The sequence below is a fragment of the Suricata suricatta genome, chromosome 17, assembly GCF_006229205.1.
Source record: "Suricata suricatta isolate VVHF042 chromosome 17, meerkat_22Aug2017_6uvM2_HiC, whole genome shotgun sequence".
In the NCBI taxonomy this organism is placed as follows: Eukaryota; Metazoa; Chordata; class Mammalia; order Carnivora; family Herpestidae; genus Suricata; species Suricata suricatta.
In genome coordinates, this window is record NC_043716.1 from 18,705,138 (window position 1) to 18,730,289 (window position 25,152).

Below are 25,152 nucleotides of genomic sequence, written 5' to 3' on the forward strand. Positions count from 1 at the left end.
GCAAGCATTAAACCAAATTCACATATTCCAAGTGACCCCTTTCTAACAGCTATCAACCATGCCATTTCTAAGATAAAGCCCCCAAATTTTTTGACACTTCTCCCATTGAGAAGTGGGGTCTATGTCCCTTCCTGGAATCTAGACTCTGTGAATGAACAACAGAATGTGGTAGAAATAACACTCTGTCAATTTCTAGGCCCAGGCCTTAAAAACTGGCAGCCTTTGCCGCTCCCACTTCCTATCTCCTGTGATGCTCGTTCTTGGAACCCAGCCACCATGCTGTGAGGAAGCCCAAGCAGCCCAGGGCCAGGTCTACACAGAGAGGCACACAGAACCAGGGTTAATTTGCCAGCCATGTGAGTAGCCATCTGGAAAGTGGGTCCACCAGCTCTAATTAAACCACTGCAGCTACCAACACATAGGCAGAGATGAGCTGTCCTTGATGATCTTCAAACTGAAGTTTCCTGAGCAAAATAAAGGACTACTGTTTCAAGCTTCTAAGTTCTGGGGTGATTTGTTACACAGCAATTGATAATGCTAACTGTAACATTAACTTCTTATGTTCTTTTAAAGAAAAAGTTTATAATAATAATAGCCTATTGCCCCTTGACTACCACCTCATGTGACTTGTGGGAGGCAGGTAGCACAGTGAGTAAGAGCACAGACTTTTAGGGCTAGGCTGGCAGGATCTAAACAGTGGCAAGTCATGTACTCCCTGTGCTTTGGTCTCCATCTACAAAAGATGACAGTAACCTCCTTAGCTATTAGGATTAAGGAAGGCTGTTTGAAAGAAAGCTGTTTTTTAAACAAAGGAAGTGGTAGAGAAGAGGAGGCAAAAATATGGTTAAACAAACCAGTAAGATCAGGAAATATTAGAAGCAAGGAGAGGGAGAGAAGGAATGTTCAGGCAGGAAATCAAGGAGAGGCCTAGCAGGAGGAGGCCGCTTAGCAGACCTGGCCACCAAACGAGACTGGGCTCTAGAGCTGACAGCGCCTGCCAGTAACAGGTTTCTTGGCTTCCTCAGTTCTACACACTCTGGCAACTTCATCAGGAATAGGCTGCGGGGAGCAACAGGGCAGTGCCTACAGGAGTATAATCTTCTCTCTAACTGCGAGGCCTTCCAACACCTTCAAGAAACGGAATAAAGTTTACTACCTTTAGTCAATTGGCCCATCTGATCCCCACTTATACACGGAGGTGCCCCCCACTTCTCACATCTGACTTAGCTGCTGATGCCTGCAATTCCTTTTAACAAGGGGAGAAGACATTTTCATTCCATATTCAAAGGAAAAATGACAGAAATGCAAGGGTCTGGCTACAATAATACTGAGCTGAACTAAGTTTCAGTTAATCACCCTGCCAAGTGGGGCCCAGTCTCACATCTTTGGAAGAGAAGGAAGGAACAAATGGTGTACTGAGGCCTACTAAATGTCAGGCCGTGGTCCACAGATAGTAAGCAAATTTACACCGGTTTGGGTAATTTCCAGTGTCTTAAATATTTATTGAATGACATAAGAAACAAACCTAAGTATGCCATCTACCGGACCTTCCCGTGTTCAAAAAGGAAGCATTTAAAAGCAGGAGAGCATCAGGTCACCATCACTGGGGGGAAGAGGTCACAGAAGAAGGGAAAGGAAAAGGACTAAGAATACTGACATCAAGAAACTGTAGATTTCAACACTAACTAGAATCACATTTACTCTCTTGTGAAGAAGACAAAAAGAAACAATACAGACAATAAAACGGCTTTGTCATTTACCAGTTATGTGACATTGGGTAAGTGACTTAACTTCTGTGTACCTTTGTATTCTAATCCCTAAAATGGGTAGCTATACCTATTTTATTGGGTTATTTTAAGAATCAAATGAATATAGGGGTGCCTGGGTGGCTCAGTCAGTTAAGCGTCTGTCCTGGTTTCAGCTCAGGTCATTTCCATGAGTTCGAGCCCCGCATGTGGCGCTGAACTGACAGTGCAGTGCTCAGGATTCTCTCTCTCTCTCTCTCTCTCTCAATCTCTCTCTCTCTCTCTCTCTCTCTGCCTCCCACCTCTCTCTCTCCAATAAACAAACTTAAGGGGAAAAGAAGAATCAAATTAATGTAAGTGCTTAAAATAGAACCTTGTATGCAGTAAATGCTGTTTAATTATCAACTGCAATTAATATCACTATGATTACTATGCTTACTGCCCAAGATCTCGGACTTGCATCTGTCAACTCAGGAAAGCCGTAGTGTTACACAGGGCACACTGTGCTTCAGAGAGTCACTAATGGCAGTATTTCTACAAACAAAGGATATAAGAAGGAAAAGGGTTTGCTGGCAAACAAAATTCATGAACTCCTCTTTAGAGAGTAACAAAGAGGACTTCAGGTACTAGATTTCTTATTTCTCTCTTTCTCTCTGTTGGCATTTTTCTGGTTATTAAGTCATTCTTCATAACCTAAGGGGTGAGAGGAAGTGTCAAAAATGACACAGGGTGGCTCAGTCAATTAAATGTCTGACTTCAGCTCAGGTCATGATGTCACAGTTCGTAGGTTCGAGCTCCGCATTGGGGTGTGCTGACAGCTCAGAGCCTGGAGCCTGCTTCAGATTCTGTGTCTCCCTCTCTCTCTGACCCTCCCCTACTCATGTGTGCACTCTCTCTCTCTCAAAAATAAATAAACATTTAAAAAATTCTTTTAAATGAGACAAAGCATAAAACAGTACATTCTGAGAACTGCTGACAGTTAAGATGACTCGGCTGGGGGAGAACGTGGCCACGTTAGCTTACATAAAGCTTTCGGATACTCTCCAAGCTTCATATGATAAAGGACTGAGAACCACAGGAACTCTGAGCAACCATTCATCATAAAATCCCATGATCTCAAGACCTAAAACTTAGAGAAGAGTTTGCTACCCTGCTCTTCCAAATTAAAATTGGGCTTTGGTTTCTAGCAAGAGCTATTCAGAAACAGGACTATAGAGAATACATCTCAGATAACACGAATGCAAGAAAATTGTTCTAATACAAGAAGAAATGGGTGAAAAAAAAGAAAAATGATTGGTAGTAGGAGAGCTTGCTTTCAGTTTTATTTCATAAAGAATTACGTACATATATACGTACGCACAAATCTTACAGAGAATTATACACATTATGTACATTATGCACGTAATTCTCATGTTTACACTGACAGGTTGTCTTTCACAGAGACTCGCTCACATTCATAAGGGAAAAAAATTCGTGGCCTCTGATTTTTTAAGATTGACTTTTTAAAAAATTTATCTAGGGCGCCTGGGTGGCTCAGTCAGTTAGGCCTCTGACTTAGGCTCAGGTCAGATCTCATGTTCGTGGGTTCGAGCCCCGCGTCAGCCTCTTGTGCTTGCAGCTAGCTCAGAGCCTGGAGCCTGCAACTGTTCTGTGTCTCCTTCTCTCTCTGCCCGTCCCCCTCTCATGCTCTGTCTCTGTCTGTATCAAAAATAAATAAAACACTAAAAATAAAATAAAAAATAAAAAATTTATCTATTTATTTTGAGAGAGAACACGCGTGCATGTGTGGGCATGGGCAGGGGAGGGGCAGAGAGAGACAGGGAGGGAGAGAACCCCAACCACACGCTGGGCTGTCAGCACAGAACCTAACACAGGGCCCAATCTCACTAACCCTGAGATCACAACCTTAGAGCTGAAATCAAGAGGGGACGCTCAACCAACCAAGCCACCCAGGCGCCCCTAAGATTGACTTCTGAGAGGCAGTCTACTTAGCTCTATCTCCCAAGAAGAAAAGAGATATAAACATAATTAGCGCGTGCTGTGTATCAGGCATAAGCGAGGTATCTTATCTACATTATCTTAGCTTCTCTTCATAATAGCCCTGTGAACACATATGAGAAAACCAAAGCAGAGAGAGATGAGAAACGCTCCCCAGAGTAACACTGCCTAACAGACGACAAAATACACTCAGGCCTACTCTGAATCCAAAGCTCATGTATGTTCTGTACGCTTCACTCTGCTGCCCAAGGTGTGACAGACACCGTAATATCTACTTGCCTGAATGTCAATGTCTGCCCACAGAAATAAGTCGGAGCGCTGGAGTAGAGGACACCCGAGGATTCAGAATCATTCCGGAGGGCTATATTTCTTCGACTACTCAGGCTGTAGCCCTCAAAGCCAGCTGTCCACTCTTTTTAAAAAGCAAAGATATTGAAAATTATTAAAACCCTTTGAGGAGTATCTTCAATTCAGACATTAAATAAAACTTGGAAGCAGAAGAGGCTGCTCTTAGGGGTCACGGGCAAGTTCCATAAAAGAAGAGATGCAGCGACAGGAGGATATCCTGGTTAACCCTACAAATCACAAAATACACGTTAGTCTATTGTGGCGTGGAAGGTAACGTGAGTGCTATCTCCTACCTAATACAATCAGGGTGAAGCATGACTGTTGGAGCTAATTCCAACCTGATTAAGAACTCATTAACAAATAAGTGTAAAAATTTTAAAATAGTAATACAGGAGAGATCAATTTCTTTTTGTTTTGTTCTTGTAGGAGAGACCAATTTCAAATCATAAGACTTCCATCCTGACATTCATTCATATAGAAAACCAGTATCCTGACTTAGGGGATTTAGGGGAGGCTAATAATCCTGCCTGGCACTATTTTTGGACTCTGGAGATAAGAGCTCATGAAAAATTCTCAAAATTCACGTGAAGTAATTTGAACAGGACAGGTTCCATGTTTTTCTCATCAATTCAGGTTTTACTGTCAGAAAGCGTGGTTGTCAGCGTGCTGACAGAAAAGGCAGAAGCGGTCTGAAACAGTTAAGCTCCGGGAGCGAGAAGGCAACAGCATACCATGAGGCACCAACGTGGAGTGGCCCATCTGGGGGACGCTCCAAGGACTCCATTCCTGTCGGCCATCTCCTCGGGCGCAGACTCTGAACTGATAGTCAACGTTGGGGTCTATGTGCAATACTATGAACTCAGTTTCAGAGCCTACATATACGTCCTCAAAGTGATTTGAAGTGCATTTGCGGAACTGGAGCCTGTAATCTTGGGCTATAAAGTCGTCATCCACCTAAGGAGAAAGGCTTCATGTTAGGTATGAATCAGGGAGTAATTTCTCTCGGCATCATGTACTGAATATGGGCTATTTGCAGGAAGGGCGTAGAAAATACACTATCATTATCTCCCTTCTTCCCTTTATTGAACCACATGTTTTATACTTCCCAGTCTGATTGGAAAACTGCTTCCTTTGAAGAAATGCATGTTTTCTACACATGCATGTCAAAGATAAAGTATTCAAAATTCAAAGATAAGAATCTTACAAGTAAGGGCACCTGGGTGGCTCAGCTGGTTGAGCATCTGACTCATTATTATTATTCCAGAGTCATGGGATCAAGCCCCATATCAGGTTCCATGCTAACCGCGGAGCCTGCTTGCTCTCCCCCCGCCGCGCCCCACCTATCTCTCACTAGTGCGTGCTCTCTCTAACATAAAATTATATTAAATTAAAATTAAATAAAGAATCCCTCAACCACATCATTCATATAACCAAAATAATTAACATCCAGAATATATAAAAGACTCCTAAAACTTCAAAAAATACCCAATAACGAAATGGACAAAGGCACAAATAAACATTCTATAGAATTAAAACATAAGCAACCAAAAATATATTAAAATAGCCAACCAAATTTATAACATGGACAATGCGATCTAAAACCAGAATGAGGGAGGTACCTGGGTGGCTCAGCTGGTTAAGCGCCCGGCTTCAGTTCAGGTCATGATCCCAGTTCGTGGGTTTGAGCCCTGCATTGGGCTCTGTGCTGACAGCTCAGAGCCTGGAGCCTGCTTCAGATTCTGTGTCTCCCTCTCTCTCTGCCCCTCCCCTGCTCTCACTCTGTCTCCATCTCTCAGAAATAAACATTAAGAAAAAAATGTATAGACCCAAAATGAGGGGTACCCGGTGGTTCAGTTGGCTAAGTATCCAGACTGTTGATTTCGGCTCAGGCTGTGATCTCACAGTGGTGAGATGGTGCTGGACATGGAGCCTGCTTAAGATTCTCTCTCTCTCTCTCTCTCTCTCTCTCTCTCTCTCTCTCAAAAAAAAAAAAAAAAGATTCTTTTTCTCTCTCTCCCTCTGCCCCTCCCACACACAGAGTAATAGGAACTCCTCCACTGCTGGTGGAAACACTGGCACACTCCCATAAAAGAGAACTCAGTATTATCTTGCAGAGTATGGATTCAATACTCTGAAACCTCATAATTTTACTGGGTATTTATTTAAGGAAAACATCTTACACGTGTACACAAGAAAACATGAATAATAATGTTCATAGTACAAAAACTGGAAACTCTAGGTCCACTAGCAGGCAAAAGAATAAAAACAGAATGACAGACTTTGTTCTGAATGAACAAAAACCTATTTTTTTCTATTAACAAGGCTTCATTAAAAAACCCAGTTAAGAAAATTATTTCCAGAATATGAGCACCCACTCTGAATGATGTATCTGTCAACAGCCAAGACACTTATAACCCATTTAGACATGGTTTCTGGTTTTTTTTTAAGTTTATTTATTTTGAGAAAGCGAGAGCACACACACATGCACAAGTGGAAGAGGGGCAGAGAGAAAAGGATAGAATCCCAAGCAGGCTCCATGCTATCAGCGCCGAGCCCAACACAGGGCATGATCTTGAGATCATGACCTGAGCTGGAATTAAGAGTCAGATGGTGAACCGACTGAGACCCCCAGGCACCCCGAGTTACCATATTTCAGATACCACGTCCAGAGCCACCCGGGTCCAACTCTTGATTTCTGCTCAGGTCATGATCTAAGTTCAAGCCCTACATTTGGTCCCACAGTAACAGTGCAGAACCTGCTTGGGATTCTCACTCTCTTCCCCTCTCTCTCTGCCCTTCCCATGCTCTCGCTCTCTCACTCTCTCTCTCTCAAAAATAAATTTTAAAACAATTTAAAAAATTTTTTAAATAAATAAAATATGGTAACTCATGTACATAACATGATCAAGACACAAAATTCTTGGCAATGCTGAGAATGTGAAGAAACCACATTATAGGAACTTTATTTCAGAAATATTAGTTCAGCGTGGAAAATATCAGACAATCAATATTCACTACAATTTTTTGACTTTAATAGAAATGGGAAAGGTCTTCAACTCACTAAGGATTAAGTTTGGGAAATGTGTGATGGGAAATACTGTTGTGATACATATATTTTTAAAGGTACCTTCAAAACTAACTCAAACTGGAAGAGCTACCTCCATTCAAGGTCCCTGTGACTTTAATTGTAAAGCCAAAGGGACTTTTATTTGTGAAGAGAATATTCAAAGGTAGTTAATTACAAAAAAAAAAAAAAGAAAAGAAAAGAAACCTTAAAGGGCTTCAAATCTCATATCCATAATGTTGAAGCCACTCCTACAATTCTCGGTTACATACCTTACACCATCGAACAATGATGCCTCCAGGTTTCTCTATTAGTTCTTCTATCTGTACTGGTGGGCGAGATGCTACCGTTCCGTGCTTGAAAATGTGGTCTTTCACTATGTTCAGAATCGAGTCATCCAACTGAGCAGACAAACAAGGCACGTCAACCAGTAAAGGCACTTCTGGTAAGCTGAGGAAACAGAGCTCATGTGTTTATGAGGCTTTTAATTCAAAGTTAAAAATATGAGGCATAGTTTAAATCAGTCACACACTATATTGATGCTGAAGCCCCCAAGAAATAATGCCAATGGGAATAGAGGCTTTTCAAGATGTGACATAAAGATTCTCTTCCCAAATAAATATAACCAAGAAAACAGAAAATTGGTAGCATTACCATTGTCAAGTTTATACCAAAAGATCCAATGTACTCAGTTCCAATAATATGTGCAGAATTTCTAAAATTGAACTTACATATTCAAATTGAAGAAAATCTGCAATAAAACTATATCAAAAATTACAATCACAACTATTTCATACTACTAATACTGGTATTGGGCAGTGCCCCTTGAAATCTATATTCTCTGTCTCATTTATTCAGAATCTTTAATAGGGAGGGGAAAAAAGTAGACAGTTTAAATGCTTAAAATTAAATCCCAAAGGCACTAACTAGTTTACCTGTCCAACTGAATGTGTGAGGCCTTTTTGGTAAAGTTCCACAGTTTTTCATTCTGTTCTCCTCCGCCACCAAGAATGGCGACCTCCCCTACAGGCAGGAATAAGTGAACACGTGGGGTGAACAATGGTCCCGTTACAAGGTAATCACTCCCACCCCTGTCAAGGTGGGTCTCTGGTTTCCCTACTAACAATTCTTAAGTGATTCCACAGTCAAATTCCCAAAAAGTGAAAGTAGAAACTATTTTAGAAGTGACTCTAAGGGGCACCTGGGTGGCTCAGTCAGCTGAGCGACCAACATTGGCTCAGGTCATGATCTCACAGTTTGCGAGTCTGAGCCCCGCATCAGGCTCTGTGCTGACGGCTCAAAGCCAAAGTCTGCTTTGGATCTGTGTCTCTCTTTCCCCCTTCCCTACTTGTGCTCTCTCTGTCTCTCAAAAATCAATAAAATCATAAAAAAAAACCAAAAAGAAGTGACTCTAAGGTGAAGCTCACGAGGAAAAGGCATACATAATGGTAACATTTTGCCAGAAATGAAAAAATCTGCTCTAAACAAAGAAATTTGGTTTGTCAACCAATTATTTTAATGAATGTTTTCAAATATTTATTCATTTTTGAGAGACAGTGAGAGACAAAGTGTGAGTGGGGGACAGGCAGAGTGAGAAGGAGTCACAGAATCCAAAGCAGGCCCCAGGTTCTGAGCTCTGAGCCTGATGCAGGACTCAAACTCAATGACCGCGAGATCATGCCCTGAGCTGGAGTCAGATGCTCAATCAACTGAACAACCCACGCGCCCCTAGTCTGTCAACCGATGTTATGCAAAGGAGAAGGTCCAGGCACTTTCTTCCATCTCTCCTATAGAATCCTAACTTACAGAACCCCAACAGGAGCCAGTAGAGGTGTTACCTGTAGGGTGCAGGGTCTTATAAAGTCAAATGACACAGCTATTTTCCTGAACAAATATCTCACATTGGAAATTATTCCACAGAGGGGCGCCTGGGCGGCTCAGTCAGTGAAGCATCCAACTTCAGCTCAGGTCATGATCTCGAGGTCAGCGAGTTCAAGACCTGCACAGGGCTCTGTGCTCTCGGCACAGCCACTCCCTCCCTCACACAGTCTCCCTCTCAAAAATAAACATTAAAAAAAATATATTCTATAGAAAAATAGAAAGGAAGAGCTATATCAAGGCATTTTAAAAATGGCCAGCTTCTGTGTCCCTCCAGGGCCTCAAAGAAACACTACCAGAACTCTTTCCATCTGAATGTGCCCTGGAGTGACTCAAATTTTTCGGGACCACATTAACAGGACATTTTCCCTCACCAAAAGGAAAACAGAGACATACTGAACAGTGTCTAAAAGTCCTCAAAATCCCATAAGTAAGTTTTTATCCCTTGAGAGGAAGGAAAGAGGTTGAAATTCAAAATATTTCTGAAATATAAAACAACTGAAGCATCAGATGTTGTAACAAACAAATTTGGGTCTCAAAGGATTTCTTCTCTAAAATAAAAACATTTCTCAGTCCTCAGGGTGATGTGTGACCTGTGAACTGCTTCTGGGTTTGTTTCCAAATGCAAAGCCTCCAGGGAAAGACATTCTGTGGTCCCACCAAAAAGCATTTTCTCAAAGGCACCACTAGGGTCAGTGTCAAACAATCAGTTCTCACTGAAGAAAAGACAAAATTTTAATTAGCATGTAAAGATGATACCAATGGCTCATTCTATTTGTTTGTTTGTTTCTTAATTTTTTAAATTTATTTTTGAGAGACAGAGAGAGACTGAGTGAGCAAGGGAGGGTCAGAGAGAGAAGGAGACACAGAATCTGAAGCAGGCTCCAGGCTCTGAGCTGTCAGCACAGAGCCCAACGCGGGGCTCAAACCCATGAACCGTAAGATCATGACCTGAGCCGAAGCCAGACACTTAACCGACTGAGCCACCCAGGTGCCCACCAATGGCTCATTCTAAATGTTACTGCAAAGGGATGGCTTTCCAGCTGGAGAGACAGACTTGTTAGCCAAGCACCTGTCTTATCCCATGTCATTCATAGCACTCACTGCAGGATGGATGGTATTCAGTCTCCTCTGGCTCCTTCTTCCTCAACTGTCCTTTAAATGCTGGCGTCCCCCACAATTCTACCCTCTGCCAGCCTCTCTTCTCATACTGTACCCTAGCTCTTGATGATCTCCTTACTCCCATGGATTCAGACTTGATGTATGTACCATCACCTGCCAGACTGCCATTCTGATCTCTCTCCTAAGCCACATGCTGCATTCCCGACTGCCTTCTGGGCATCCTGAGCCCCTCCACTCAACATGCCCCCTCCTGAATGCCTAACTACCCAGTGAGGCCCAGCCTTCTCCTTGGATTATGTCTGTAAATAGCACAGTTCACCTGGTAATCCAAAATCAGGCTGTTTTGGTCATCCTAAGGGCCTCTCTTTATCCTCCAATCTAATATCCAGGCAATCATCAATAATCAACACTTACTGACAGGTAAAATTGTCAATAATTCTCTCTCTGAAAAATCTTAAAATCAGCTCCACATCACCTCCACCTGTCACTGCCTTCATCATTTCCTCTCTGGATTGGTGCTACAACTTTCTAATTGGCCTCTTTTACTTCCAGTCTTATGACCTCTAATACAGTCTCCAAACTGTAGGCAGCACCATTTTTTGTTTTTTTCGCTTTCTAAAGTTTTTATTTAACATCGTTTTTTTAAATTCAAATCTAATTGTGTAACTCTGCTGCCTAAAATATTTCAAAAGATCCCTGATATGCCATTCACTTCACTTGTGATGTTACTTCTGCTTCAAATTGTGCTGTTAGCTCCTTTTCTTCCTTTGTCTGCTTAATGAATTCCTTCAAGCCTCTGGAACTCCTCCTCCTACACAAAGCGACCCTACACTCTCCCGGAGTTAAGGGCTTCCCCTTCTGTGCTCCTGTGGGTCTTAGATTCATCTCAGTATGTATGCCTCTCTCAGTGTGCCATGAACCCAAAGGGCAGAACCGTTACCTTTTTATTTAATGTACTCAACAAAGAGATATGTGAAGGGAGGAAGGTGGCTGTGAAGACAGGAAGGTAGCGAGGCATGACATCGGCATGCTTTAACCACAAAAATGGGCTACAGACAGGTATAGAACTAAGACGATTTCAGGAGTAAACACCAATAGTAATTTTTAGCCTTCTAAAACTAACAATGGAATTAAATTATTTGAACACTGATAAATATTTAAATAGTCTCAAAAGGACCTTAAAATCACTGTGTTAACAGTGAATAAGTCACTCACCTAGACCATCTGAGAAAACCCCTTTAGTCCTTGTTTTGTAAATGGTTATAATTAACATGTTAATCGAATTCACCAGGACACCTCACTGTGTATCTGCTATCCTACTTGACAAACCACCCTAGGACAGGAGCATTCTAAGCACCCCACAGATGGCAAGAAGTCTGCTGGCCCCTGAGAAATCAACGAAGTGCCAGTCTGATGCACCACACTTCACAGGCTCCCGGCACTCCCACCTTCTTGGACTAAGTCCTCTGCGGCATGAACTCCGTGCTCTATGAGCTTCTGGCAGTCATCCAGAGGTTTAATGGTCTCCTGTTCAATGGTGTCCACCTCTTGCAGAAGGGTCACCAATCGCTCATCCAGGAGCTTCCCAAGCGTTCCCTTTAAATCATTAAAATGCTGTTTGAGGACATCTCTAGTCTGCGACGCACTCTCTTTGATCTGCAAAGGAAGAACATAAACACTTAAGAGTCTCTGGAATAGGCTAATGCACAGGCATCACCCAAAATCTCAAAGTACTACACAGCATCCGTCTTCCGTTTGTTGATACATCAAATGTGACTCATTTGCACAAACTTGCAGAAACGCACAGAACCAGCCTTCAGGTAGAACAAAATGGGCTCAAATCCTAGTTCCATCATTCACAAGCTGTTGATTTGGTCCTGTTAAGTAACCACTCTACATCTCAACTTCCTTATTTGTCAAGTCAATGTAATGCTTACCTCATGAAGTTGCTATGAGGATTAAATAAAAATAATCTATGTGTTACATTTGGTAAAATAACTGGCACATTGTTGTTCCCAGTAAAAAATTGTTAGAAAGTATTATGATCTGCACAGAGTAGTTCATGGCAACAGTTATGTTTTAGTACAGAAACATTTTAAATTAGGAAGGGATTAAAAGTCATTTTACTGAAAAGTAGTAAATGGTAGATTAGAAGGCCATCAATATTTTTTTTAATTACCTAATGGTAAAATGCCCTGATTATGGTAAAACTAAAAATTTACTTAGAATTCAAAGAGGCTCACAGAAGACAGAGAATGTTCATTAAAACACACCTCTGGGAAAATGCTTTTATCATTTTTGAGTCATGTTCCTCTTCACAAATGTCAAAAAAGGTTTACAGACCCTCTTCCCGGTACAATGAATAATACAGACCCTAAAGAAATTAATTAAACTTCAAAGCTACACATTCCCTCAAGTTTCAACCACAGCTTGCCTGAAGCAGTAATTCTGAAACTTAGTTTGCAGAAGAATCCTATAGGCTGCCTGTTTTAATTTAGATTGCAGGACTCCATCCCAGACCTGATTCAGAACATTCGAGAAGGGTGAACAGGTACATGGACAGAGTTCTCATGACTCTCAAGCACACCTGTGATCCCGCAGCCCATCCTCCTGTGCCCTCAGGTCCACAGAGCCCAGAGTAAGAGCTGCCGTCCTGGGACACAGGGCAGGGACAGCTTTACAGCTCAGAGATTTTGAAAACAAACCAGCTGTCCATACAGATACAAGATTTTTTTTTTTTTAAGAGTATGGATAACACACAATTCGCTCCCACTTAACAGGAAAATATTAACAAAACACTAAGAGTTGAATTAAAGCAAACACATACTTTGCAGATATTATATTAGCTTCATAATGACATATTACATTTGCTACTCTAACCTTTTTGATGACTTTATCTTTTTTTTTAATTTTTGTTTTGTTAACATTTATTTATCATTGAGAAAGAAAGAAAGACGGAACACGAGTAGGGGAGGGGCAGAGAGAGGGGGAGACACAGAATCCGAAGCACGCTCAGGCTCTGAGCTGTCAACACAGAGCCTGATGCAGGGTTCGGACCCTCGTGCCTTGAGATCATGACCTGAGCCGAAGTCGGACGCTCAACCAAGTGAGCCACCCAGGTGCCTCTTGCTCTTTGCAAGAGCATTAGAAATCTAAGAAAGTCCACAAAGCATACAACTTTAACACTTAATATAGAAATTTAAAGGTTTCCATTTGTTCTCTCATACTAAATTTAAAAAACAGAATACAAAATTGTTTCCCAGAAATGTTCACGACCATCTAAAAACAAAAAATGTCTATGCTCATGGAGTACAAAGAAATACGGGGCGGCAGGGGAAGAGGACAGTCTGACTGGCTGAAGGGGAAGGATAACGGAAATAATTTTTTCTCCTCTGACATTACATACATACAATAATTTTATATGATAGTATGTGTGAAGTGAAATAATTCCTTAAATCATAAAGAAAAAGATTCCAAATTAAGTTTAATTTTTGATTAGTCTCTGTGCAGTTACTAGGGAACTTCTATGAAATTAACCCAAGCCAAAGTTTAAAAAAGAAAAGGGAGGGAGCCATCCTCAAAATGTACTTGATTTGCTTCATGGATCACCTGTGGGATCCATGAGACTCGGGCCTTAAAATACATAGCAGCAGGGAAATAAATGTTGTTGAATAAATATGAAATTAGTCATGTTCATTTCTAAGACTTTGTTTTAAAGAACTAGGGAAAGAATGCCTTAGGATTTTGATGTATCGCCTGAATATTGTTAAAAATGTAGACTCTTAGGGCCCCACCAAGAATCACTGACTCAGAGCCTACGTTTTAAACAAGACCCCTAGGTGAATCATGATCCCCTCACAGATACCAAAATAAATGAAGACAACATGTCAAAACGCTGTCGTACAATTCACACCCCCCACCACAAGAGGAAATTCTGCAGTTGAGAAGTATACCAATGAGGTCCTGTCTCGCTCTTTAACGGATACGGCACACACAGGAAGTGCATTGGTTAGGTAAAGTCAATTTCCTCTTTAGAAAGAATTCAAAAGCTCCTTCAACTGTTTCAGAGCCCAAATATGTTTTGTTTTTGTTTCAGAACCTCAGAGGAAAAAAAAAAAAAAAGGAAGTAGGTGAACATAAAGCAGTGAGAGGGCCAGGAAGGGGAGACTCCATTTCCAAATCTATTTCTTACACGTCTTTTGTAAATGTGGCCCCTTTTTTTCATAGAATCCTAACCATTGCTGTTTCAGACTTGGTACTACCTTGGCATCATTTTCTTCTCCACGAAATGGGTGTTTGGTTTTTTTTAATTTTTCAAAAGAGAGAGAGCATGCAAGCAGCAGAGAGGGACAGAGAATTCCAAGAGACTTCATGCTCAGTGCAGAGCCCGACATGGGGCTTGAGCCCACGACCCGGGGATCAGGACCTGAGCGACATCAAGGGCTGGATGCTTAACAGACTGAGACACGCAGGCCCCCTGAAATAGTTCATAACTGAAGTCACAGTCACCTTCTATCCAATCACATAACTAATCAAGTTCATTTGCTTGGCTTTATGACACTAAACAACGCAGACTTGACTACCTGACTACCGAGAGGTTTCTTCTTATCTGACAGGTTACCATGGTCCAGTGCGTTTCCGTTAGCTCATTAACTTCACAATGACTCTCAGAGGTGGGTTTCTACTGCTTACATTGAAGAGGGTGAATCTTGAAGAAGTCAAATAACTTTCCCAAGGCTTCACTGTGCCAGAAACAGTCTGACTCCAAGGACCATGGTCTTTCCACTTTTCTCATTTTCAGGAGTTCCCAGGTAAGCCTATAAAGTATGTGCCAACTGAAAACACTTCCTGCTATAACATGTATTTCTTATCCTTGCATAAAGAATCATAGGGTTGGGGCCCCTAGGGTGGCTCAGTTGTTTGAGCGTCATACTTTTTTTTTTAAATGTTTATTTATTTTTGAGAGAGAGAGAGAGAGAGAGAGAGAGACAGGCGGCAAGCAGGGGAGGGACAGACCGAAAGGGAGACATGGAATCTGAAGCAGAGTCCAGGTTCTGAGCCACCAGCACAAGCCCGACACAGGAGTTCACAAACTGTGAGATCATGACCTGAGCTGAAGTCGGACACTTAACTGACTGAGCCACCCAGGTGTCCTGAGGGTCAGACTCTTGATTTCTACTCCAGTCACGATCCAAGGGTCATGGGATTGAGTCCTGCGTTGGGTTCCACACTCAGCATGGAGCCTGCTTGAGATTCCCACGCCCCTCTCCCTCTGCCCCTCTCTTCACCTCTCATGATCTCTCTATATAATTAAAAAACAAAACAAAACAAAAAAAGAATCATGTGGTAGAGAACCAAACAACCCCAAATTCTACTTAGCCATTCTAGGGCAAAACAACTGTGATACTAACAAAATAGATTTAAGTAAAATACAAATGATAAGCATCTCAAGGTCTCAAAAAGGATACTGTCATATACATTCTTTATGCTGATTAATAATATTTCAAACCAATTTCCCACCAAGCCCCTACTGTAAGAGACCATTAAAGTTTACTTACAAGGTTTCTACCGCAGATTAACCTAATCCTTTAGCAACTGTATTTTTTTAAAAGTGTATTTTTAAGTAGGTTTCACGCCCAGCACAGAGCCCAACCGAGGCTTGAACACACAACTCTGAGATCAAGACATGAGCTAAGACCAAGTTGGATGCTTAACTGAGCGTCCTCTAAGCAACCGTGTTTTTTCCAAGTTTATTTACTTAAGAGAGAGAGACGGAGACTGAGAGAGAGAGAGAAAGAGAAAATGCAAGGGGGGAGGGGCAGAGAGGTAATCTCAAGCAGTCTCTGCATTGTCAGCTCAGACAGAGCCTGACTACAGGGCTTAAACTCACAAACGGTAAGATTATGACCAGAGCCAAAACCAAAAATAGGACACTCAACCAACTGAGCCACCCAGGCTCCACCAAGCAACTGTATTTTTAATGTTATAACATGAGGATGAGTTCACAAAAGGCCAAAAAGTCATCAAGTTTACATACCAATACCAAGTTTACTAGGCTTGCAAAAGCCTAGTAAATGCATACTTCACAGCCGCCAAGACAAGAGAGACAGATGTATTTTCCTCCAGAGTTTAGATACTAAAAAAGTTATAAAGCCTATATAGAATACAACTTAAAACATCCGTGGTCTTCAGTGGCAATATACAGTTGCTATATCAATATAATATAATACAACAATAATAAATATAATAGCGTATTTCAGAAAATTAAGTAACTGAAATCTCTTCCATCTCCTCTAAAACACATATTTTATGACTTTAAAGATATTATTTTTAAGTAATTTCTACACCCAACATGGGGCTTGAACTTGCAATCCTCAGACCGAGTCAACATGCTCCACTGACTAGGCCAACCAGACACCCCAAAACTATTTTAAAATTAGAGACTGGCTTTAAACACTTAGCTAAAGAATATGACGATCAAAAATAAAAGACAAAGTAAAGATATAAAAGAGTCCACCGAAATTGAAAAAGCTAACCAACATGTTTCTTCTCAATCCAGGTGAAATACACTTCATCGGCCCCTTGTCTTCGCACAGACACCAAGACATTAGTCACTAAAAATAATAATGATGATGACCATAACAATACAGCAACACCTACCATAATGCAGCCATCATCTACTGAACACCTACTGTGTGCTGGGCACTCACCCCCACGGTCTCATTTAACTGGCACCAGAGCCTGGTGAAGAAACCATCTATAGATGTGTAACATGCTGGAGAGAGCTGAACATGCTCACATCACAAAGTGAGTAAAGTGACAGGGAATTTGAATTATAGGACTCACTCATGGACTTGTAAGTGTGGCTACATGTCTTTCTTGCCTCTCTTACAGTTAGGCGGTTCTTTTTTTTTTTTTTAAGTATCTATTTGAAAACATTCAGAAAGAAAGTCTTGTATTACATGACTCCGTAGTCTGTCACAGTAGTGGTCCCCAGTGAACCAGGAACCACAGGTCCCCATACCCTTTCACTGCCGCCCTCTCCCCAAGAATGCAGGCTGGGCTGTGACGGGCACTTGCAGGCCTAAGTGCACAGCTGCACAGACTGGAACTGATGCTGTGTCAGTTCCGGGTCTCGGCCTTCAGAAGCTCTGGCAACCACTGCTTCTGTGCTTTGGAGGGTCCTGAGCCACTGTCCTTTGTGAAGGGTGGAAGGGGGAGAGAAGTAGGAAGGGAGGAGGAAGGAGGGAGACCGGCACCCAGGCCCAGCCATGACAGCATTCCAACGGAGTCCTGCTGCCACTAAGGCTCCAAAGAGGTAAGTGAACGTTTCTTCTAGAACTTTCCATCCCTAGCTGCCATCTGACTGCAATTACATGAGTGTTGCCAGCAAACAGAAGAAGTGCCCAAACCAGCCCCAGTCAATCCCCAGAACAGTAAGTAAGCAAACAAGATGGTTTTTTAAGCCGTTATACTTAGGTGTAGTTTATTACGTAACAACAAATCACCAAACCATATGATCAAACAAGTTTAATTCTTGATTATCTGCATTAGTGAATAGGGTACATATAATCAAGACCATGAATAATCTAAAGAGAATGTCTTCAAAATTACACCCACGTCATTCATAAAGGCACTTACTCAATATTTACTGAGGTCTAAGATGTGCCAGGAGGTGGGGTTATAAAGATGAAAAAAGCATGGGCCTGACCTCAAAAAAACTGTCATTCTGGTAAAAGAGAAAGTTGCATGCACACGTAACTATGATAAAATGTGTTAAGTTCTTACATAAGTGGGATGGCCACAAACTGCCATCTGAGCTCAAAAGCAGCATTCTGCTGGGAAACACAGGAGGAGACACTTGAAGAATACGTTACCATTCGGAGAAGCAGGGGATGTCTCCTTGAATAACAAGAATATTCAATGGTATTATTATGGCTAATATTTATTAAGTGCTTTGTATGTCCCAGGCATTGTGCTAAGCACTTTAAGTACATTGCTCATTTTAATTCCCACAATGGCCAAACAAAGTAGGTATTATCCTTATCCTCACTATACAGTGAAGAAAAGTAAGGATCAGAAAAGATAAGCTTCTCAGGGAGCCTGGGTGGCTCAGTAAGTTAAGTGTCCAACCCTGGCTCAGGTCACGATCTTGCGGTTCGTGGGTTTGAGCCCCGTGTTGGGCTCTGTGCTGACAGCTCAGAGCCTGGAGCCTGCTTTAAATTCTGTGTGTGTGTCTCAAAAAAATGAATATATATATTTAATATATATATTAAAAAGAAGAAACATTTCTCAAGGTCTCCTGGCTAATAGGAGCAAGTGCTAGCAAAGTCACATAACTGCAAATATAAGTGGTTCATTGATAACCCTCCACAAAAGCCTGTCCTACATTTGGTTGACTTTTCAGATCATAAATTAGCCAGATTATTTACCAGCTTACAGTAATAAGAGTCGTTTTTCTATCAAAATTATCCATGTACTACATTTACACTGAAAACAACATCTACACAGAGAAAACCTGGGCAACTCTGTGACATTCACACACTTTTTAATTAACATCATCGATTTTAACATTATTGATTCAGAAGGCATGCTTTATTTTATTTTTTATCATTTTATTTTAGAGAATGAGAGAGTGAGCAGGACAGAGGGAGAGAAAGGATCTTAAGTAGGTTCCATTCTCAGCACAGAGCCTGACATGGGGCTTGATCCCATGAACGGTGAGATTATGACCTGGGCAGAAATCAAGAGCCAAATGCTTAAACAACTAAATCACCCAGGTGCCCCCAGAATGCCATGTTTAAAACAATTTGTGAAAAGAATTATTTGAAAAGATGATTGAAAGCCAACGTAAACATGTGGTCTTCTGCACACAAATATATGTGCAGCTTTCCTCTCCCCCCTTGGCTGTTGGTTATTTAGTTTTGCTTCTAGAGCGTCGCTTCCAGTATTTTGGCATACCTACTTCAATACATGTTAGCCTACCACCAACAAATGCTAAGCTGCTAAATGCTCCATGTAAAACTAACCAAAAGAAAAAAAAATGGATATGAAGTTGTATATACAGTAGTCTCTCAGTTTTGCAAAATAATATGCCTAGAAGGATACACCAAAACGTTAACAGTGGTTGCCTGTAAGTAGGAGAATTATAGATTGTTTTAAAATTAGTTCATCTGGGGCGCCTGGGTGGCTCGTCGGCTAAGCCTCCGACTTTGGCTCAGGTCAGATCTCACGTTCGTGGGTTCGAGCCCCACGACAGGCTCTGTGCTGACAGCTAGCTCAGAGCCTGGAGCCTGCTTCCGGTTCTGTGTCTCCTTCTCTCTCTGCCCCTCCCCCTCTCATGCTCTGTCTCTCTCTGTATCAAAAATTAATAAAAACATTTTTTAAAAAATTAAAAAAAAATAAATAAATAAAATTAGTTCATCTGTTCTTGGTTTTCCCCAGCTCTAGATTTAACCTTTTCTTAGGACACTATGATATCTACTACTGTAGTAACAGTATTTTCAGTCAGATTTCTGGGCTGTTTTGAAAATGGGTAACAGAAGGGGAAGTGGGAGATAAAAGAAGCAATAATAGCTTTCTTTGCTTTGCTGAGCTACTAAAGACTTCCTGCCCTGCTTTTCTGAAATGACTTTTTTTTTTTTTTACCCCCACTGAGTTCTAGATCTGTCCCAGTCTTCAACTAGTATGCTGTTTTCCAACCCTGTGGGAATGATGATCTATAGGGGACATGGTACTGTACATTAAGAATATCAAGGCTGCTAGTTAAATTAAAAAAAAAAATCTCAAATCAACTATTAAAAAATTGGAAACAAAATACTATAAAAGACAAACAGTCACATGACAGATGTTAAGGGGTGCTAGGACAAGTACTGGCTTGAGATCATCAATTATCCGCTGTGTGTTGTTACAGAATTACCTAACAAACCGGGGCGCCTGGGTGGCTCAGTCGGTTAAGCATATGACTTTGGCTCAGGACATGATCTCATGGTTTGTGGGTTCAAGCCTGGCGTCAGGCTCTGTGCTGACAGCTCAGAGCTGGGAGCCTGCTATCTCAATGTTTTCTTTTTCTTTTTCTTTTTTTAAAGTAGACTCTACACCCAATGCAGGGCTCAAATTCAGAACCCCAAGATCAAGTTCTCATGCCCTACCACTGAGTCAGCCAGGCTCCCCTCAAACAATGTTTTAATCTTGAGGATAAAGAACAGCAATTTATGGCAACACACCTATTAAACTACAGAAATCAGTAGAGAGCTTGGGGTGCCTGGCTGGCTTAGTTGGTTGAGCGTCTGACTCTTGATTTCAGTTCAGGTTGTGATCCCAGGGTCTTGGAATGGAGCCCCGAGAGGGGCTCTGAGCTGAGCAAGAAGCCTGCTTGAGATTCTCTCTCTTTCTCCCTCTTCCCCTCTCTCCCACTTGTGCATGCACTCTTTCATGCTCAAATTTAGGAAGGAAGGAAGGAAGGAAGGAAGGAAGGCAGGCAAAGAAAAATCAGTAGAGAGCTGATGAAATGGATGAATGGTATACTCTAAGGTAGTATGCCTCAATTTTTAATGTGCATGCACATCATACCTGACAATCTTAAATACAAATTATGATTCAGTAGGCCTGGGCGGGGCCTGAATGCTATATTCTTCATAAGCTGTCAGGGCATGGACCACGTTTATGGTAGCAAGGATCAAAAGGACACCACTGTGGGGCACCTGGGTGGCTCAGTTGGTTGAGTCTCTGACTTCGGCTCAGGCTGTTATCTCCCATTTCCCACATAGGGCTCGCAGGGGACGCCTGGCTGGCTCAGCTGGTAGAGCAGCTCGGAACTCGATCTCAGCATCATGAGTTCAACCCCAATGTCACAGGGATTACTTTAATAAATAAATCAATCTTTAAAAAAAAGGGCATATGAAGGCCAACATGTTTACTTCCTAGCATGAATTACAACTGCACCCAGGCTAGAGTATTGGTTACTTCTCACTGTAGGCACCTCCCATACCTCACACTAATCCCCCATTGATCATGTACAAAGATGGAGTTCTGCACCTCCAAAGCTGAAGGACTAGGCCCCAGAGGGTGGCCATGTGGTCAATGTAGTGCAAGGCACGTCTGTGAGGCACATCTGACCAGCACTGCCATCACTATGTGACATCTTGATCAGCTATCTCTACTTACAACAAGTGGGAAAGCCAAGTCTACAGAAATAAACAAGTGATGAAAAACACAATGAAAGTGAAATCTAAATGAATACACAAGGATTTAGGTGTTTCCTATTTGTTTTGCTTTTAGGGGTAATAGTCCAAAGACCCACCAACAAAGGGAAGAGTAAATCCAAAAGAGCACTCATCTGTTTCCATTAGCCACAGTATTTCTACAACCCAGAAGGATCTCTGACCCACAGCAGGCACCTAATAAATATTTACTGATGAGTGAACAAATGAGTATTTAAGGAGAGTGGGAGTTAATTTCTCTGGTATTCACATCTTAGTACCAAGGACTCCAGGGAGGTACACAGAACTATTCTTAATGATTTCAACATCAGTTAAGCCAGGTTGGCTGTAAACATCATCTGATTTCCTGAAGACAACGAACATAGCCCTCTGTCTTGAACTTATTTAAACAGTAAGAGTGATAGCGTACCCTTGCATTCCTACACAGAACTTCCTTTTCTACAGAGACAGAGGGTAGGGCCTAAACTAACCACAAGAGGAGAAACTACGACATTCTGGCAGTTGTTTCTGACAGAATAAACAAAATATTTTTACCCTTCTTCCTTCTAGATTTTCAGAAACATGATTTCTTAAAATAAGAGATTTTTATTTTTTAAATAAAAATACAGAGAGAGAGGGTGTCAGAAGACCCAAGCGAACTCCGATGATAGAAGTAAGGCCAACGCAGGGCTCACACTCGCTAACTATCAGATCATGACCCGAGCCAAAAGTAGGATGCACAACCGACTGAGCCACCCAGGTGCCCCTTCATGAGAGATTTTTAAAGGGTAAGAAACGAAAGCAAAGATAAAAAGTGCTCCAAAGCATTAAGCAAAGGGTTACCAGCAATTCCTAAGTATATACTGAAAGAACTGACACTACATCCACAAAAAATAAAAACCTTTACGTGAATATTCACAGCAAGAGTATTCATGATAGCCAAAAGGTGAAAGCAATCCAAGTGTCTATCAACTGTATATCCACGCAATAAATACTATTCAGCCATAGAAAGGACTGAAGTCTCGATTACATGCTACCACAAGGATGAACGGTGGCAACACTGTGCTAAGTCACAAGGGGCCACATATTGCATGTTTCCGTCCCTACGAAATGTCCTGAAGAGACAAATCCAAATAGAGAAAGTAGTTTACTGGCTGTCAGAGACGGAGGGGATGATAGCTCACAGGAAGATTTCTTTTTGGGGTGAGGAAAATGCTCTGGAATTAGAGAGTGGTGATAGTTGCACAACTTTGTAAATACATGAAAAAAGGCTGAACTGTACATTTTAAGGACTGAATTTTATGGTACGTTAATTACATATCAATTAAAAAATCATATGCCGAAAGGAAACAAAACCAGTGAGTAAAAAATATACGCAAAGCGGAGGATCTCTCTGTGCCCATCCTTCCCCCATGCAAAATCTTTGACTAAAAAGCCCAATATTATGTTGTTATTCTGAAGATGACTGGAACCCTAAAAATACCCTAACCACCAAACAAAAGCAGCTGCTTATTTTGATAACATCTTTGTAACACAGACTTTCCTTAAAATGCAAGTTGACAGAGGGCTTATTCTACAAACCCAAACATACACAATCCACTAGAATTAGCTCTGAGGAGAGACGCCTTGTAACTCGGACTGGCACAAAACACAGTGCAGTTCTCAGAAGAGAACTGCACTATCGGTCTAGTCAGAAGGCAGGGTCATTCGGAACCTAACTGTGACGGATGTTCTCTTGGTGTTTTCTGTCTCAAGCCTGAGACAATGGGCCTCAAAAAACAAAACAGAAACCCCTACTGAACTACACCAAACTATAGGCACGTGTGTTCTGTATTTAAAGTACTGGATTTAAGACTTAGAAGAATGTGGGTCTGGAAACTGAATTCTCACCCATTCAGAACGGGGTCATACTAAATTTGGTAAGTGAATCCACAAGACATTCATAAGTAGACTCCCAGGTGCTAAACTCATTCTTTTAGCTGCAACACTACTGTTTCTTGGTTGCAAATGAGTTAAAAGAAAGTCCTGCTCATATATAAGATAGATTAACAGGCTTAAATGTTAGTCAAATATTAAGAGATATTTGTTTTTTTTAAAAAAGATATTTTAATCTCTTTCGAAACAATGTCCTAGATTTAGAACCTCAACTTCCAAAGAGCAGGAGTAAGGCAGATGTTTCCAAATGGAAATCAGGATGAATGCATTGGAAGGCCGTGAAAAGCATTCACCAGACTGGTGAAATAATATCTAAATTTTGCTCCCAGTTTTACTACTGGACTACAAATAAGGTGGGGCCTAAGGAGCTCCATAAGGTTTTTTGTTTGTTGTTTTTTTGTTTGTTTTTAAGTTCATTTATTTTGAGAGACTGAGGGTGAGAGAGAGAAACAGAGAGAGAGAGAGAACAAGCAGGCGAGGGGCAGAGAGAAGGAAAGACAGAACCCCAAACAGAATCCCATCACAAGGCTCGAACCCACACGATCCCACAAGATCCTGGCCTGAGCCAAGATCAAGAGTTGGACGCTTAACAGAATGAGCCATTCAGGCGCCCCTACAAGGTTTTAAAAATATATAAAACCTAGAACATGCTGAATATCCTTAATGAGGAATATACCCAAAGACACTTTCTACCAGTTGCACTTTTTCAGATTGTGTGCAGCATGGCAGTTACTAGGATAACAATATAGATTAATATCAAGTGTGATGGAGAAAAATCCCACTGCTCAAATGACTCCACTCAGAACGAACCCAATTCACTCAAAAAGCATTCAGTAAGCACCTGTGTGAATAGCAGCGTGAGGATTATCTGTCCTAGCACACATTGGCGGTGGGTTCTATCTTTCTTCTGTGTGTGCTCCAGGATGCCTGCCCCTTTATCTTTGATAACCATGTCCCCACCGGACAGATAAAACTTTCACTCGAAGGTATATTTAGCTTCTCCTTTCAGCACTTTCTTTAAATCTGTTTTTCCATTCCCCTACACTTTTGTATTCTTCAAGTATTTCCCTCTCCTCCTTCTGCCTTTACGACACAGCTCCACCGCAAATTCGAAACCATATAGAATAGGGTTCTGCTAACTGCTTTTTTTTTTTTAATGCATTCAAGGTTATACTACTTTCAGGCACTAATCCCATTCATTGAGTACTAACTCCATTTGTCTCTGGGTCTTGAGTCTGGGTCTTCCAATATCCCACCGGGCTCTCTAAAATCAGCCTCCATCCCCAAGGCAGGTTTCCCCAAAGAATCTCCACCTCCCCCAGCGCTCCGCAGTCCTCCCTGCAATCCCCTCGGTGACGCCCCCGGTTTTGGCTCTGCTCCCTCGCTCTCCCCAACCTCGGACCCCACCCCTATCCCCATCACCTCCCCACAAAGTTTAGGGAACGCCCCTCACACTCTCCCGCGAATCCCCCAAACTTGTCTCTTCCCCTTAAGGCTCCCCCCTCCCCCCTCCCCGCCAGCACCCACCTCCCTCGTTCCCAGACCCTGCTGGGTCTCCCCGCACCTTCAGAGCCTCCTTCTTCCTTCCTTCAGAGTTTTAGGACACTCGCGCCCCTCCGAGCCCTCCCGGCTCTCCACCCACCCGCCTGACACCCCGAGCTCTCCCCGGGGCCCTCAGCGCCCCGACGGGCGCGGCCCTCCGACCTGCCTCCGCGCCTCCTGCAGCCCCTGCAGCCTCTGGCCCAGCTCCCGCCGGTAGCTCTGCGCCGCCTCCACGTTCTCGCGGGCCTCCTGCAGCAGCCGCTCGGGCTCTAGCTCCATCGCCCCCTCGTCCGGCCGCACGGCCGGCGGCTGCGGGCGC

The 25,152-nt window shown here is 42.1% G+C and overlaps 1 protein-coding gene across 1 annotated transcript in view; it reads right to left on the reverse strand.

The window, feature by feature from the left end:
- CRLF3 (cytokine receptor like factor 3) overlaps positions 1-25,146 on the reverse strand; it is a 41,392-nt gene extending 16,246 nt beyond the window's left edge. Inside the window, exons 1-6 of the mRNA XM_029927851.1 lie at positions 24,996-25,146; positions 11,604-11,811; positions 8,091-8,178; positions 7,428-7,605; positions 4,823-5,045; positions 4,023-4,155 (exon numbers count right to left, since the gene is read on the reverse strand). Of these exons, the coding sequence (XP_029783711.1) occupies positions 4,023-4,155; positions 4,823-5,045; positions 7,428-7,605; positions 8,091-8,178; positions 11,604-11,811; positions 24,996-25,112 (947 nt within the window). The 5' untranslated portion in view covers positions 25,113-25,146. The remainder of the gene's footprint in view (positions 1-4,022; positions 4,156-4,822; positions 5,046-7,427; positions 7,606-8,090; positions 8,179-11,603; positions 11,812-24,995) is intronic.
- Positions 25,147-25,152: the final 6 nt, after the last annotated feature.